Genomic DNA, 18561 nt, shown 5'->3' on the forward strand with positions numbered 1-18561 from the left:
CTGTTTGAATATTTGAACATCTGATTTAAAAAGTGATGCTTAATGTAAATTTTGAAACTTCTATTCCCTAGGTACTGTTCAAGGGGGAGAGAAGTTTCAGATGGAAATGTCACAAGTGGGATTCAGCGCAGATTACTCTCCTCAAAATGTGTGTATACTAGATAATATCTAGCCACGCTGTCATTTGGCTTCACACTCTTTGTACAGCGGCTTTCTATAACAACAACAAAAAAAAGTGGGGAGGGAATAGCGCTTTAATAATCAATAGCACAGATTGCCAGTCAGTCTATTTTTGTGTATGTGACTGACTTGCCATCTAAAAAAATTAAGGTTAATAATACCTTCTCTTCCCTATTTCATAGTGATTTTATATTAGTGGAATAAATGACAATATGCAAGAAAGTCTTGAAGTGTTCCAGGGGCAAGAACTATATCTATAGAAACTATTATCATTGAAAGAATTCCCTTTAAACCAATTAACTTTGAAAAGTTTATTAAAAGCAGAAGCTCTTGTCATAACTATTTCTAGAGAATCTCTTTTCTAAGAGCAAAACATAAAATATTAAGAGTAAGGATATTAGGGAAAATGGGAGATGGCAAGTCTTCCTAACTCAGAAATATCCATCATTTTGTCTCAGAAACATCCATTTCCCAGTTACTAATTCTGACTTATTCAGAATATGCATCAGGACAATAAAAGGGGCAAAGAGATAGGTGCCCCTGAGAGACATTTAGGGGATGTTAAGAACTCAAGGAGTTGATGAGCAGGGAAAGAAGACTGGGATCAGCTTTCTAGTGGATGGGTGTATGGATAGATAGATGATAGAAAGATAGATAGATAGATAGATAGATAGATAGATAGATAGATAGATAGATAGATATCCAGTCAGTGAGTGCTTATGAAAAGTAATGGTATTGGGGCTGGAGCAATAGCACAGTGGGTAAGGCGTTTGCTTTGCACGAAGCCGACCTGGATTTGATTCCCAACATCCCACATGGTCCAGTGAACACCGCCAGGGATAATTCCTGGGTTCAGAGCCAGGAGTAACCCCTGTGCATCGCCAGATGTGACCCCCCTCCCAAAAAAGCAAAAAAAAAGTTATGGTATTACCCTCAGAAAAAAAAAGTAAATAAACCCATACACAGGTCTGCACACATCTTTTAGAACTTTTGTCCGTTGCCTGAATCCCTAACACCTTTTCCTGCACCCTACATGCAGAGTGCTGAATTTGTAACAAATATTCACATCATTCTATGATCACAAAATGGGACAGCTGATTTTCCTGTTTGTTATGTTAATGGATTCTTTTTACTTTGGGGTCATTTCTGGAAGTACGTGGGGACTTTCCAAACTCTGTGCTCCAAACTTTGTGCTCCAGAGTTCTTTCCAGCATTATTGGGGAACCAGGTAATCCTACGAATCAAAGGAATCAAACCTAGAGCCTCCCACATGCAAAGCCTACTCTCAGCCCTTTGAACCACCTCTCTAGCTCCTGGCCCAAATCATATCTTTAGTATTTTGTGAGCTCAAAATACTGAAAAGATAAAAAATTAACAATACCTTTACATTTATGCTAATCATTCTAAATTCGAGGATTTCTAGCTTTGAAGATTCAGCTTGAGTTTGCATCTATCACGGTAGGACTCAAACCTGATCTGAATCTTTGTTCTCCCCCCGACCCCCCCCCACCCCATGGTGACTAATGACTGCTTCCTTTCCATAGACTGAATGTCAGGCTCAGGGACCTTTGGTAGCTGTACTATTTTTAGATAAATGACATAGATGACACATAAACATTTGAGGAGGTGTCAGTAAGAAAGAGGAAGAAAGTTGAAAATAGAGGTCAAAAGGGCTCCCAAGATGTGCTTGGGAGAGCACAGCCCCTAATGACTTCCTGTCCATGTGCTTCCTCTTTCTCAAGCATGCCTTGTATTCACCGCAAGCTTTTTATTAGAATCTGTGGTCTTCCTAAAGGCTCACTCCAGTTCCTTTCCAAAGGCTCATAACCATTATGCATTTGTGAATTGTACCTTTGAATGGAAATTTGAACATATTTCTGTGCTCCTCCTGCACTGCTGTATAGATTGAGGATATAATGTCATGTGCCAAATAAAGTTTCAAATATAATGGCCAATGGGAAGGCTAGTTCTGTGCAGAAATATGTTAAAATAACCTGAGATATGTCAGCCTATATTCATACATAGCTTCACTGGGCTTAGGTGTTTATGTTTCTTTAAATCTAACCAGTATTTATTGCTTACCCTGCAATCTTATGCCCTAAAGGTGGTATGTTTTATTGATCATCAATTTTTAATTACTTTAGGACATTCTGATGTTGGGTGCAGTAGGAGCTTATGACTGGAGTGGGACTATTGTTGAGAAGAAAACCCATGAGCAGTTCATTTTTTCTAAACAAGACTTTGACCAAATTCTGCAAGATAGAAATCACAGCTCATATTTGGGTAAGGCAGAGTGACATTTTGCTCATTTAGCTCATCACATTCTAGTTGCTTTCCTTTAAGCCAGTTTCTTGTTGGATCTTAAGATCAGTTTAGCAAAACCCTTAAACTATTATCTAATTGTTATGCTTATTTTATATGCACGTTACCTCTTTACTTAACAGGCCTTAACCATAATTGCTTGGTCAAGCACAGCTTGTACTTACTAATCTCTCCTGACTGTTCAAGAAGTTGTCACTCTACAGGATATGCCTGTGTTTTTCAAAAATCTAAATAGTTCTTTACACTCAATATAGTGCTAGTTTTAAATTACATTGGAGTTATTAGCCTTCTTTTCCTTTGTAATAAGTGGTCAATGAGTTTGAATACCTACATAGAATAATTCCTGAGCTGATCTTATAAACATTATTATATCCATGAATGTTTTAATTATACTGTTTCACCTTTGAAAACCACCAAAGCTAATAAAGTTCTTAAAGGCAAACAGTTAAAAAGTGGTATCTCCAAAATTAAAACTCACATGACTGCAATGTGAATATTTCTGTTATTTTCACCAGACAACATTATCTTTTAAATTCTAGTCATTCACTTAAGAAATGTTTGTTGTATGCATATTTGTGGGTGACTGATGGGGACAAACAGAAATTGAAGGCAGCTCTAGAGCTAGACTTGTACTTGGGAAAGGTAACATTTCTGACCAAAAACAGGAGTGATTCATATTATTCCTCTTAGAAACAGGAGGCTGTGCCTTCAGTGGTGGGCTCAGAAGCAGTGAGAAATAGGCAAGTCTCACAATAACTTGAACTCAACTCTTCTCTTTTTACATGTCTACCTGGTTGAGATATGTAATAATATTTCTTCTGTAACTCCATTTCTCCTAGGTTATTCTGTGGCTGCAATCTCTACTGGAAGTGGTGTCCACTTTGTTGCTGGGGCTCCTCGGGCAAATTATACTGGCCAGATAGTTCTGTACAGTGTTAATGAGAAAGGCAATGCATCAGTTATTCAGGCTCACAGAGGTGATCAGGTAAACTACACTTTTGCAGTTGAATTTAAATTTATGAAAACAAGGGTAGGTGGGAAGTGGGAAATTGGTAGAATTGAAGTTGAGTGACTACCTTGAACCAGATCTGCACTGACTTGAACATTCCTGAAGTCTTCACAATATTGAGATCTATGTGGCTTTTTGGCAGGTCTTTGAGACTTGAACTATCTTTCTAAGATAGCTTCTGTGAGGCGGAGCTGTTGTTAAAACCCAATCCTGTGAGGCCTCAAGTCTCTGATTCTCAGTTACACTACTATCCATGTTTTGACGCCCTAGATTAATAATGCATCAGCATTGTTATGTCCTGATCACAGGCACCTATTCACTATTTTATTGGTGAGAGTTTTACTCTGAGTCAAAGATCTGAAGAAGAAAATAAGAGAGCAATGTAGCATTTTAAAGACTGAATTGCTACTTGTGGTCTGTCAGGGTAACCTATGTTTATGGTGTTTCTAGAAGGAAAACAGCTCTATTCTCTGTCACTTTCAACTGATAGGAGAGAAGTTGTTAATCAGAGCCAATGTAACTGTCTCACCAGGGCCCACTCGAGCAAAGTCCAGTTGATAGATTCCTGTTTCCTGACTAAACACTTTTGTACTATGGGCTTGATATATACTTGAGCTTCACAGATCTCCTAAAACCAAGTAGAAATTTCCCCTTTTTGAGCCCAAAAACCAAATCTCTCCACATGGATTTTTTGGGGGGTGGAAGATTCCATCTGATTCCATTTTCTCTGTGGGTTTTCCAGGAATAAGGGGATCAGAGTCCTTGACTTCCTTGACCACAAAGCTATACTTCACGCCTCTTTAGTCATTTTAATCAGGGTGTTTTTATTTGATAAAAATGATGAAAGTGTATGAAAGGAATCATTTCCTGCTCATGTTTAAATCCCTAAGAAATATTTTCATAGGCAGCCATCAAACATTGGTTGAGTGGGATGAATCTTCAAACTCCTACTACTTTCTACTTTATTTGCAATTAGCCTTCCATTCTCCCAATGAATCTTCTGTCCAAAATCATGCTGTCTTTATGCTTTCCCACTACTCCACTCCATTTAGAAATACCCGAGTCCTCTTTTAAGATGTAATTCAATACATTCTTTCTAAACCTTCCTTACTTCCTCCCTTCAGATACATGGAATCTGGTTCTTACCTCTATCTATATAATTCTAAATATACTTTACCAGGTAAGAATAGTTACTTGTTTCACCTCCTTATTCTTATTCTTACCTTTCTCTTCAACACATGTCATGTACCATCTGAGTGTTTCTCTTAGGTCATTTTATCAGCATCAGAAACACCTATAAAACATTTACAGAAAAGTTTTCTGGATTGAAGCCCAGACATCACATTAGAATCTCTGGGAATGGGTCTTAGCAATCTCTATTTTAGCGACTGATTCTGGGTGATTTGGGGGGATGCTCAGGTTGAAGGACATGTGTTAGATGGTGATAACACCTGAGAAAAGAGACAAGGTTATCCATTTTTTTTTACATGGGGGTAATAAACACTCAGATCTCCTGTGTAAAATGAACAAATGAAGTATCAGTGTTATATGAAAATCGTGAATTCGAGGTTTCCAAAGATTGATCTGCTTTTCATTCCAGATTGGCTCCTACTTTGGGAGTGTACTGTGTTCAGTTGATGTGGATAAAGACAGTATTACGGATGTGCTCTTAGTAGGGGCACCAATGTTCATGAATGATCTAAAGAAAGAGGAAGGAAGAGTCTACATGTTTACTATCTCAAAGGTAAAAGCAAATTCTGTTAATTGACTTAATTTGTTAAAGTATTAGTGAATAAAAGTTAATAAGGATTTTTCCAAAATAAAGAATATCACCAAATTGAATGAAGATATGTCTATGTATTATGGTTTATCATTCATCATTTTGATGATATCATCATTTAATCATAATGTTAAGAGTCTATAAAAATAATGACCGAGAACTTAATTATAGTGTACTGACATTTACTGTGAGATGTCTTTGAATAATCATGATTGTACATGATTTTAGAAATATATTCACATGTCTATACACACATCTGTGTATTTCCCAAGGATCTCATTCAGTATTCTTTTCTATAAAGAGATGCCAAAAATATGTCAAAATTATCCTATTACCACTTTATAATGAAAAGACAAGTTGTACGAGGTACTTTGGAAACTTCAATATAATGCTGATAGATTTCTACATTAGTTGTCAGGAAATTTCATTACTTAGTGTGAATATCTAGTCCTTGCTACCTAATATGAAAATGCAGTTTTTCAACTAGGAGACCGAACTCTCTAAGTCTAGGCACGTAATGTGATGAACTCAGTGAAACCTGAGAAGAAAACCAAAATTCAAGGCATGAGATGACATTAAAAATGGAAAGGAAAAGGATATAAAGAGAAATTGATATTAAAATTGTAAATATTATGTTCCACTTATGTGAGTTTGTCCAATTTTATTTATTTTTATTTATGTAAAAAATTTATTTTACTTATGTAAAAATATTCCTTGAATATAAGCCGATAAACTATTCTAAAACATATAAAATGTATAATAGATAATTTTCAAAAAGATGTGTCTGCTTATTTGAAAATATAACAAACTCCCATTAAATGTTTTTTGCTTGTGAAGCATTCTGAATTTCATTATTGAAGATGAGAAAATCTCACAGTACCTTATCGGCAAATAGGTACTCAGTACAAATTGATTGCCATAACATTATTAAAAAGATGAAAGAATCAATTCTGAGGGGGCCAGGTACGAAGCTTGACTTGCATACAGCTAAGACGGGTTCAAGCCCTGGCACCCCAATTGGTCCCTCCAGCCTGCCAGGAGTGATTGTTAAGCACAAGCCAGGAGTAAGCGCTGAGCATAGCCAGGTGTGGCCCAAAACACAAAAAGAAAAAGAAAGGGAAGGAGGGAGGGAAGAAAGAGAAAGAATCAATACTGACCCAGTTTCTTGTGAATACCATTTCCTCTTTGGTTTGAGTCAATTGGTGATTCTCTGGGCCTACTCAGACGTTGCTCTCAGTAGTGCCTGAGGGACCATTCTGTGTCAGGGATCAAACCTGAACCTCCTGCGTGCAAAGCATGCACTCAACCCATTGAGCAATCTCTATTGCCTAATTTTGCTTTCATGTGGCTTCACAAAATACTTCCCTTCATGATTTCAAAATTAGGGAAAAAAGTTTCTTTTGCAAAGGATGTCTTTTCTTTCTGCATAATTGTCACTGTCACTGTCATCCCGTTGCTCATCGATTTGTTCGAGCAGGCACCAGTAACGTCTCTCATTGAGAGACTTATTGTTACTGTTTTTGGCATATCCAACACGCACGGGTAGCTTGCCAGGCTCTGCCGCGCGGGCTCCATACTCTGGGTAGCTTGCTGGGTTCTCCAAGAGGGGCGGAGGAATCGAATTCATTCCTATGAGTTCGTGAAAGGCGAACACCCAACCGCTGTGCTATTGCTCCAGCCCTTCTGTATAATTATCTAGTATATCTTTTTTTTTTTTTTGCTTTTTGCTTTTTGGGTCACACCCAGCAATGCACAGGGGTTACTCCTGGCTCATGCACTCAGGAATTCCTCCTGGAGGTGCTCAGGGGAACATATGGGATGCTGGGAATCGAACCCGGGTCAGCCGCGTGCAAGGCAAACACTCTATCCGCTGTACTATCGCTCCAGCCCCATATATAGTATATCTTATAATGTATTAACAATCTTATTTTCTACATCCTATGTCATTATAGCTATGGCATTGCTCAATTATTTTTTTTTAAATTTTTTATTAGTGAATCATTGTGAGGTACAGTTATAGAATTACAAACTTTTGTGCTTGCGCTTTAGTATTACAATGGTCAAGTGCTCATTCCTCCACCAGTGCCCATTTGCCACCATCAATGGTCCCAGAATCCCTCCCACCACCCCCACCTCGTGTTCCCCCATCCCACCCCGCCTCTGTGGCAGGGCATTCCCTTTTGCTCTCTCTCTCTCTCCTTTTGGGTGTTATGGTTTGCAATAGAGGTATTAAGTGGCCATCATGTTTGGTCTATAGTCTACTTTCAGTCTGTATCTCCCAATCCGAACGGGCCATCCTACCACCCTTTACTTGGTGGTCCCTTCTCTATCGGATGCTCAAGTATTTTGTGTGAATCTAAATTAAGATATTGTACTTCATTTTATTTTGTCTCTACCTTAATATTATCCAGTATCTTGGTAAAGTTTCATCACAATGCCTTAAACCAAAAGGTTTGGGAGTAAATGATTCTAATATTGAGAGAGAGAGAGAGAGAGAGGAGAGGAGGGGAGGGGAGGGGAGGGGAGGGGAGGGGAGGGGAGGGGAGGGGAGGGGAGGGGAGGGGAGGGGAGGGGAGGAGAGAAGAGGGGAGAAGAGGAGAGGAGAGGAGAGGAGAGGAGAGGAGAGGAGAGGAGAGGAGAGGAGAGGAGAGGAGAGGAGAGGAGAGGAGAGGAGAGGAGAGGAGAGGAGAGGAGAGGAGAGGAGAGGAGAGGAGAGGAGAGGAGAGGAGAGGAGAGGAGAGGAGAGGAGAGGAGAGGAGAGGAGAGGAGAGAAATGTATTCTCTTATATTGGTTGTGTGACTGTAGTAAAGATTACTTCCTTTTACCTTAGCTAAAGAACAGACATACTTTGTGGTCTGATGTTGAGGTCTTTAATCCATTTTGATCTGACTTTTTTGCATGGTGTCAGGTTGAGGTCTAAGCCCATTCTTTTGCATGTGGTTGTCCAGTTGTGCCAGCACCATTTGTTAAAGAGGCTTTCCTTGCTCCACTTCATATCTCTTGCTCCCTTATCAAAGATTAGATGATCATACATTTGGGGTTGTGTGTAGGGATATTCCACCCTGTTCCATTGGTCTGCGGGTCTGCCTTTGTTCCAGTACCATGCTGTTTTAATTGTTACCGCTTTGTAGTAAAGTTTGAAGTTGGGGAGGGTGATGCCTCCCATCTCCATGGCTTGGACGCTGGTCCCTCATTCTGGATAACTCAGAGAAGGGAACACCAAGTAAAATGTGGTCGGGTGATGCGTGCCGAATGTAGACTAGAGACTGAACACAATGGCCACTCAATACCTTTATTGAAAACCACAACACCTAATCAGAGAGAGAGAACAAAAGGGAATACCCTGCCATAGTGGCAGTATGGGGTGGGGGGAGATGGGACTGGGGAGGGTGGGAGGGATGCTGGGTTTACTGGTGGTGGAGAATGGGCACTGTTGAAGGGATGGGTTCTCGAACTCTGTATGGGGGAAACATGAGCACAAAAATATATAAATCTATAACTGTACCCCCACGGTGATTCACTAATAAAAAATTAAAAATAAAAAAAATAAAAAAAGAACAGACATACTTTGGATTTGCTAACATTTTTGCTTGCAATTCTGCTCATAAATATAGACTCTTGAATTCTAGGATTAAAGCCTGATTTGTATTTAATAATTTGAGATTATGTTATGCCTCGTTTTCTGTTAGTTTTCCTTATGAGATTCATAAGACCTGTTTTAATCATCCTTCTTCCCTGTTTGCAAGGGCATTTTGAATTGGCACCAATTACTTGAAGGCCCTGAAGGTATAGAAAATGCCCGGTTTGGTTCAGCCATTGCTGCTCTTTCAGACATAAATATGGATGGCTTTAATGATGTGATAGTTGGATCACCTTTGGAAAATCAGAACTCTGGAGCTGTTTACATCTACAATGGTCATGAACACACCATTCGCTTGAAGTACTCCCAGGTAACCCTTGAGTTTTGTAGTGGTGCATTCGCCTGCATCATTGTACTAGAATATGCAGACCATCTAGTTGATCCCTCTTAGTTACTTTTCTTTTGCACGTTTTGTTTTTGTATTTGTTTTGGATTTTATTCACTCCTTCAGCAAATTCTTAATAGCTACTTGCATCAACCTTGGCTTTAGACATTGACAAGCTGCAAAGACAGGGCAGAAAAAACTCCCTGCATTGTACATTATTGTGGAAGATATAGGTAAAAAAAATAGAAACTTTCAATAAATAAAATAGAAAATTTTTAGGATTGAAGGAGTGCCAAAAAAGATTAATTAAATAGGCAACTTTGAAAATGAAGTCATGAAATTTGCTTGTATATGGGTAGACATGAACAGTATCATGATGAGTGAAATCAGAGGGAGAGGGACAAGTATAGAATGATCGCACTCATTTGTGGGATATAAATATACATATTTGTGTGAATAATACCTAAAGAAAGTAGAAACAAGGGTATGGTCCATGGTAGGAAGCTTGTCATGGTAGGAAGTGGGAGGGGGAGTGCAGATAGGACAGAGAAAGAACTGAATGCTGAAAGGAGGTAAAGTAATATGCATGGTATCCTTTCAGTAAACAGCATTGCAGACCAGTGTCTAAAAGGAAAATGAGAGAGAGAGAGCAAGCGCGCGCGGCGCGCGCGCGCGCGCGCGCGAGAGAGAGAGAGAGAGAGAGAGAGAGAGAGCGAGAGAGAGAGAGAGAGAGAGAGAGAGAGAGAGAGGAAGAAGAAGAAGAAAGTGTCTGCCATAGAGGCAAGCTAAGGGGACAGGAGAAGGGAAACTGGGGATATTGGTGGTGGGAAATGTGCACTGGTGAAGGGATGGGTATTGGAACATTGTATGACTGAAACTCAGTCATATACTTTGTAACTGCTTATCTCACAGTGATTCAATTAAAAAATTCTTTAAAGGCAATTTTGAAACAAAAATCCAAAAGAAGTGAGTTGGGGGTCAGGAGTAAGGACTGAACTAGCAACAAGTCCTTCCTAGTGTCCTCACCCATCACTGCTTTGTGATGACTTGTAACTTTATTAACAGATTCATTCTAATTTTTTATGATTATATGACTGCAGAGATGATAAACAGAATAAAGATAACCTGGAAAATGGTCATTTAGAGAGTTTGACAATTATTAAAGCAGCATAGAAGCTCCTTTTCTGCTTTATTGTTATGCATAATAATTTTGTGTCAAATCCTATTTCAGAAAATCCTAGGGTCTGATGTCACCTTTCGAAACCATCTTCAGTTTTTTGGGAGATCCTTAGATGGCTATGGAGATTTAAATGGAGATTCCATCCCTGATGTGTCCATTGGCGCCTTTGGACAAGTGGTCCAGCTTTGGTGAGTCCGTAGGAGCCTGATACAAACTAAATAACTCTAAAGTGACCTGCCAAATAGAACAGATTGCTCTGTGGGTACTGGGATGGGGACACAAACATGAGAGTCTATAAAAGTATGCAGGACATTTATCAGTCACTGTTCACACAAAGAAAATGTGTTTGTTTCAGAGGAGACAAATATCACCTGTTTACATTAGATCAAGTTCTATTCCCTACATAATGAACAGGAATATTCATAGAAAAGACTAAGACCTTGAAATGGTATCCAGGGTATTTCTGAATCTTATCTTTGAAATAGACTTACCTCAATTTTCAGAAAGGAAACCTCGTGAGAATTCCCTAAAGTTACTGAAAACTCAGGCCACACAGGTAAAATGCAGCTTCTCATGAGGTTATGGGATATCTATTTCAGTTATTAGTCTAGATAGGCAGTCATTATTCAGGCTTCACTGACTTCTCAGTGAGTCCAGTAAGTGTTTAAGAACAGGTAATAAGGGATTCAAGGGTCATGTGATTCAGGGACAAAAATAAATAGGTTGATCTTGCCAGAAACTAGAATCACAAAGAAATAGAGATTTGATCAAGAGATTGCAAGCAAATATTGGTCAGGTATTCATTCACTCATCTCTGTTGCAAATAATGCTCTCAATGCACATCAAGAGCAAAAAAACATTTGGGTGTTTCATTGTTTCTGAGCCGAATAATACTATTTACAAGTATTTGGCTTGTGGTTTCAAAGAGTGAAGTATATGGCTTTTATTATTATTATAGTTAGGTAATATGGTTACATGTTATAATAGCATTAGTGTTTATGGTGTTGATACACAAAATTTCTGCATTCCACCATGACCAGAACATCCAAGACCCTTTACCAATTGAAGCACTTGTTTGTAGTGCATTGTGTTAATGAAAACTTTGTGTGGGAGAAGTAAAATTCAAGATAATATTGCAGAATTTTTTAAAAATAAAATATATTTAGTGAGTAAAATCACAAGTGGAATTTCATTAAAAGTGCAGTGTAATACAAGGATTCCTTTTTGAGCAATTTCAAATAAGAAATTGTATCTTTCTATCAGAGTCACTCTGTTACCATCTTGGGAAACTTTGTGCTGTGAGCTCCCTCCCTTTTCATCAATGTTACCAAATGTTTTTCTTTGAAGGAGGATTTGGTTCTTTGAAAAACATCAAGGCACACGCAGTCATATCAGTTTGGGAAGTGATCAATCAAGCTAGGTTAAAGTTGTTTTGTAATTGCATTCCTTAGAGTATTGAAACTTATTTTGAGGGTCACTTCTTGACATTAAAAAATAAAATTACAATATAATTTAAGTCAGTATTAGCCATTGGGATAAGTGCTAAACTTCTCAAAGAGATTGATTTAAGGAACATATTTACTTAGACAAATTAGATCTTGTATGTTTGGGCTGGAGCACAGTGAGTAGGGTGTTTTGCCTTGCACGCGGCCAACCCGGGTTCGATTTTCCCATCCCTCTTGGAGAGCCCGGCAAGCTACCAAGAGTACTCTGCCTGCACGGCAGAGCCTAGCAAGCCACACGTGGCATATTCGATATGTCAAAAACAGTAACAAGTCTCACAAGGGGCACGTTACTGGTGCTCAAGTAAATCGATGAACAATGGGACAACAATGCTACAGTGCTACATGATTGAGGTCATGTTATATTTGTTATTTGATATTATCTGACTGCTTTTTGGGGTTTCTGATGAATTTGTGTATAGTTATTGAAAAAAATAATAAACTCAGTTTTTCAGGTGGTGCCTGAAATAAAAAGGAATTTTTTTTGTATTTTTCTATGGTGCTTTCAAAGCAGTGGAATCACATGCTATTTGGTACATAGTCAAGACCATAGACTAGAGGTTATTGTGCTGAAGTTCAGACTCAGTTGACGACAGAATTAGGAGACCGTGGGATCTGATTTCTCACTTGTTAACAATTACTCAGTAAAATGACAAGTCAAATGTCTTTGTGTCTCAGATTCTCTCATTGCTAAAACACAGGGCCAGAGGTAGTACAGAGTTCCTTGTCTTGCCTGCAGCTGACCCAGTTCAATCCCCGTAACACATGGCCCTGAGCAGCACATGGAGCTACCCCCAAACACCCCTGAGCACCACTGAGTGTGATGCAAGCCCCCACCCAATAATGATATTATTTGCTCTACCTACCTCACTCTTGTTTTCACTCCAACTCTAGAAGTGTTTTGGGAGCAAATGAGGCCATGTATCTGTGAAAATCCTTCAGCTAACAGGCTGAGCCAGCATCAGACATTTGGAGCACTTCCCAGTGTCCTTCTGGAATTCAGCTAATTCCCAATATCAGGCCTGGAGAGTCTTCCATGGAAGCAGCAGGGCAATGCCTTTGACCACATTTCCCAGCCCTGCAACTCCCGCTGGCCACCTGCTTTCTCTTCTTTGAAAGAGACGAGTGCTTGTCCCTGCTTCATGCTAGAAAATTCAACAGGACTGTTGTTCATTTGCTGGGAGGTTGCAGACCCATCCTATGCTCAGGGCATGTGTGCATTATAGGAAACTATGAATGTGGCTTGTGCTGTTCTTATCATCACAAGCACAAAAGGCATGTTCATACCTGTCCTCTTAGAGCTTACAAATGTAACGTGTTGCTGGGATAGAACATGGAAAGGGGCATTGGATAAGACACTGAAGCAGAGTCAGCCTGTGCACTTGACAATAACACTCATCTTTGCTGGTTCCGTTTCTGTCTTTAGGTCACAGAGTATTGCTGATGTATCTGTCAGTGCTTCATTCACACCAGAAAAAATCATTTTGGTCAACAAGAACGTTGATATAAATCTCAAACTATGCTTCAGTGCTAAGTTTAGACCTACCCAGCCAAACGGTCACGTGGGTGAGTAGAGCTGAAATCAGTTGTTTGGTATAGGTTTGCTTCTAGAGTTTTAAGGTGATAGACCTAAAGAAATGGTCTTCACTAGCAGACATGTAAAGTGCCCCTCGCTTTGAGGCCTTGGAGGTGTTTGAGATGGGCTCCGCAGGCATGGGACATGGGTTTGGATACCCATTTGTTCTCTCTAAATGGTAAAACTAGAGGATTGTCATGTTTGTTCCATAATCATTGACACCCACAGATTTGCTCTGAGTTTCTTCTACCAAAAGTTGCATTACTTAAAACCATGGGGACATGGGAGCATCGCTAGCTGATGTGTCTAGAAAGCATCAATTTAGAACAAATAATAAATGTTACTCCTATTCTTAAAGAATTAATAAGCATGAAAGGAGAGAGAAAATACATCGTGCCCAGAGTATTCGATTTGCCAAACTACCCAGAGAATGAGTAAAAGTCTGTTGAGTGTTCTGTCAGCAGGGGAGTGTGAAGAGAGCTGTAGAAAGTGAATGGGGTTAATAGTATAAAAAAGTATTCTGGGGTTCCTCTGAGTAGTTCTCACACTGATCAGGGCCAGTCTGGGGTCCTACACTCTCACTTACCTTTTCTAACCACTCTATCCTGCTTTCGTTCCTTCTGCTCCAGCACTCAACTTCTTCAACACAAAACACTTGATTGGACACTTGATTGAATGGGTTCTCTCCCTCTTCTGTCAGATTGGGACTCCAAAGTTTAGAAACCTGTCATTCCTATAGGTCTTTCACTATGCAGTAAGAAAATTACATGTAAAACTAAAAATACTGAGGTGGATTATTTGCTATGGTTCATCAAAAGAAATAAATGAGCTAAGAAACACAAAGCAGAAACCAGATTTACCTCTTGGCAGGTTTTTCATATTTTCCTACTTTCAGATCTAGTGCACATTTGTTCTTTCACTTGTGCAGAATTGGCCCAACTTTGAGTAGCCCATCTCTCATCCATCTAGATCATCATGATAATTGAATTAAAAAAACTGTGTCTGTATGAGCATTAAATGATAGGTATAATGTAATATGAATATTGTTAACAAATATGTTTTCTATATTTGAAAGTTGCCATGAGTAGATTTCAAAAGTTCTCACCACACATGCCAACTGTGAGGTAATGGGTGTGTTAGCCAACCTTATTTTTGGTAATTATTTTGTGATACTGTCATTAAAATATAACTATTTGAAATATAATCAATTATATTAGCACAGTGGGTAGGGCGTTTGACTTGCACACGGCCAACCCGGGTCTGATTCCTCCACCCCTCTCGGAGAACCCGGCAAGCTACTGAGAGTATGTTGCCTGCATGGCAGAGCCTACCCATGGTGTATTTGATATGCCAAAAATAGTAACAACAAGTCTCACAATGGCGACGTTACTGGTGCCCCCTCGAGCAAATCAATGGGATGACAGTGATACAGTGATATTTCATATCAAATCTCAATGCTTCTCTTCTTAAACATTCACATACTGTTTAATTATATATCAATAAAGATGGGAGGAAAAATATGCCTAGTCTGCTGATGGACTTGAAAAATGCATTTGTCAGTAGAATGGGCTGGCAGGTGAGAATTCCACTTTCTGATGGCTATTCACCCTTCTGTTTCTGCAGACCCAGCTGTCAGAGAATTTCTTTCTTTTGGCTCACTGTCTGGAGTGAGCCTCAGGCTAGTCCCAAGCTTCTGCTATGTAATTGCTTTGGCACTAATATTTTTGTAAGACGTAAATCCCATCCTCTCAACTGTAGAAAGTAAATTTATAAAGCATATGGTCTCTGTTATTTATTTCATCCAGTGAACAATCTGGTTAATAGTATAAAAATCACTTGTTGCCTATGAGACTCTTTCCCACCCACATCTCTTTTCATTATTTCTATTAAGAAGGTTTTTTTTCAAGGGTCCAGAGAGGTATAGCAGGCTTACTACAGCGCATGGCTTGCATGCAACTGATCTGGATTCAGTTCCCAGGACCCCAAAAGTTCCCCTCCCAGGAAGGATCCCTGAATGCAGAGCCAAAATTGAGCCCCAAATACTGCCAGGTGTGACCCAATAAGAAAGGAAGAGAGCTGGAATGATAATACAGCAGGTAGGGCATTTGCATTGCATGTGTCAGACCTAGGTTTGATTCTTGGTATCCCATACGGTCCCCTGAGCACTGCTAGGAGTGATTCCTGAGTGCAGAGCCAATAGTAAACCCTGAGTATTGCTGGATGAGAAGGAGGAAGGAAGGAAGGAAGGAAGGAAGGAAGGAAGGAAGGAAGGAAGGAAGGAAGGAAGGAAGGAAGGAAGGAAGGAAGGAAGGAAGGAAGGAAGGAAGGAAGGGAGGGAGGGAGGGAGGGAGGGAGGGAGGGAGGGAGGGAGGGAGGGAGGGAGGGAGGGAATTAGTTTACCTCTTTCATTCATTATCTTAAAAATACGATACTATATACTTCCCTGGTTTATTGTAAAACTTGTATAAGGTAAAGTATAAGAATAAGTTTAACTGTAGACGCTCAAGAGGGTTGTATCCTTCCTTTTCATATCCCTATGCTATAGGCAATAAATCTGAGGGAGTATTTTGACCAAGTTTAGCTAGTAAACTTCCTGATGGCAAGCCCACTGCTTCAAATTGGGTTTCTTTGAACCACATGTCTTTGCTTGTTTCCATGGCGACATACATCCTTAGAGCCAGAATTACAAATTCCTTGGACTAGCTGTGGTTCACAGTCCTTCAACATAAGAGCTGCTTTGATGTTTTCCTGAAGCCAAAGATTTCATCCAGTAGACACAATAGAGCAAGAATGTACCTTTCCTAAAAGTTTATTTATAATAAAATTTCTTTATGGTTTGTATCATAGCCATTAAATATAACATCACAATAGATGCAGATCAGTATTCATCCAGAGTCACATCCAGGGGATTATTTAAGGAAAATAATGAGAGGTTCCTGCAGAAAACTTTGATGGTGCGTCGAGCCCAGACTTGCTCTGAGTTCATTATCCACATACAGGTGAGGCCTCAATTTAAGCCCTTTTCATTTCTGTTTCTCATAAAGACTAATGACTAGTGAAAATCTAAAATGAATCTTCTGGTTTAGGATATGTTTACCCTTATAAGTAATGCTTTTCTTCTCTAAACCTGTGAATAGGAAACTTCCTTTGTGAAAATAATGTTATTACATGTTAGTAGCTTTAAATTTTATTTATTAGTATAGTAAATAGGGTGAAAAGTAAAGTTCGGAAAGAAATCAAAGACAGCACTTTCTTACATGTTAACAAAAAATGTGTTTTATAAATTATAAGAATATTTCTCTTTAGAAACCACATAATGTTATTTGAAAGTATAATTTAATCAGGAGACCATTTTCAAGTGAGGTATTCACGAACTTTCCTAGAATATGGTTCTCATAGTCTAGGGTGCATAAGAAATATCAAATGAGTGTTTATTAAGTATGTCTTCTGCATATCCACCATCAGAAATTTGGATTTGAAAGTTCGAAGGTAAGTTTGTTGTCACCTCTGGATATTTCTGATGTATGAAGATAGTATAATGATCACTTCTTCAGAAATGTTAATAATAGAGTTGAAAAAACATAATGCTAATAGATGGTCTAAATAACTGGAGCTGTTTAATTATTCAAGTCAAAAATTTCTTGTTTGTACAGTAAATTTTTTTATTGTAAAGATGTCAGTTAGGCTTATTCAAGCCGTTCTCCCTGAATGAATTGTCTGTCTATGCTTGCTTACTTGCTCTTTCAAGCTAATATTCTCTTCGAGAAATTTTTTCAGGAAACCAGCGTATCCATGAATTGTAGCAAAAAAAAAGACATATCCAACCACCAATGTACTTCACGTTTGTAAATTCAAATGGACATAGCACTAAATTTACACATATAATAATCGCTGTCACTGTCACTGTCATCCCGTTGTTCATCAGTTCGCTCGAGCGGGCACCAGTAACATCTGCATTTTAAGACTAGTTGTTACTGTTTTTGGCATATCGAATACACCACGGGTAGCTTGCCAGGCTCTGCCGTGCGGGCGAGATACTCTCAGTAGCTTTGCGGGCTCTCTGAGAGGGGTGGAGGAATTGAACTCAGGATGGCCTCATGCAAAGCAAACACCCTACCGCTGTGCTATCACTCCAGCCCACATATAATAATACATATAATTATTTGTATATGAATAATGGGGTTACTGGTGAGAAATAACTGCTACTTAACATTTTTATTGAGGCTAGGTCTCTTCAAGTTTCAAGATCCTGGAGATACTCACCCCTGGCTCTGCACTCAGGAATTATTCCTGGCAGTGCTCCGGGGACCATACAGGATGCTGGGGACTGAACCCTGCTCAGCCACTTGCAAGGTCAACTCACTACCCAATGTACTATTGCTCCAGCCCTTCTTCAAGTTTCTTAGCAGCAGAGATGCTAAGAGTAAAATGAAGACAGAAGAGAAGGAGGAAGAGGTCTTGAAAATTCAAGAATAGTCTACAAGTGGGTCATTTTCTTTGTAGTCATTTTGAAGTTGCTGCAGCCTGATAGTCTGTGTCCATGTTTAGGAGCCCTCTGATGTTATCAGCCCGATGGATCTGTGTGTGAACATCAGCCTGGCAAACCCAGGCACCAGTCCTGCCCTCGAAGCCTATTCAGAGCCAACCAAGGTCTTCAGTGTAAGTGTGGTAGCTTTGCCTTTCCTCAAGTTCAGATTCTCTGCCAAAGTTAGTCTCTGCAGGAAAATTAGAAAGATATCTAGGATATGATCTTCATGTTTTTTCTAACTGAAACACTATCACATGATGTTCACCAGCAAGTAAGTTCTACAAGTGCAGAAGTTTCAACTTTTCAATATCCTGCTCCACTCTTGGCCCCTCAAGCAATGCTTGATCCACTTTATATATTTAATAAATATTTTTAAAAGAAATTGCTCTGTCGCACTGTAGCACTGTCATCCCATTGTTCATCAGTTTGCTCTAACGGGCACCAGTAATGTCTCCATTGTGAGACTTGTTACTGTTTTTGGCATATTGAATATGCCACGGGTAGTTTGCCAGGCTCTG

The 18561-nt window shown here is 39.3% G+C and overlaps 1 protein-coding gene across 1 annotated transcript in view; it reads left to right on the forward strand.

The window, feature by feature from the left end:
- The window catches only part of ITGA2 (integrin subunit alpha 2), a gene marked incomplete at its 5' end in the record, with an annotated part of 87323 nt that overhangs the window by 44889 nt on the left and 23873 nt on the right, over positions 1 to 18561 (forward strand). Inside the window, 9 exons of the mRNA XM_004608523.2 lie at positions 72 to 148; positions 2325 to 2463; positions 3342 to 3487; positions 5112 to 5255; positions 9039 to 9242; positions 10489 to 10625; positions 13366 to 13505; positions 16363 to 16514; positions 18064 to 18174. Coding sequence (XP_004608580.2) covers positions 72 to 148; positions 2325 to 2463; positions 3342 to 3487; positions 5112 to 5255; positions 9039 to 9242; positions 10489 to 10625; positions 13366 to 13505; positions 16363 to 16514; positions 18064 to 18174 — 1250 coding nt within the window. The remainder of the gene's footprint in view (positions 1 to 71; positions 149 to 2324; positions 2464 to 3341; positions 3488 to 5111; positions 5256 to 9038; positions 9243 to 10488; positions 10626 to 13365; positions 13506 to 16362; positions 16515 to 18063; positions 18175 to 18561) is intronic.

Source organism: Sorex araneus, chromosome 1 (assembly GCF_027595985.1).
Source record: "Sorex araneus isolate mSorAra2 chromosome 1, mSorAra2.pri, whole genome shotgun sequence".
Classification (NCBI taxonomy): domain Eukaryota; kingdom Metazoa; phylum Chordata; class Mammalia; order Eulipotyphla; family Soricidae; genus Sorex; species Sorex araneus.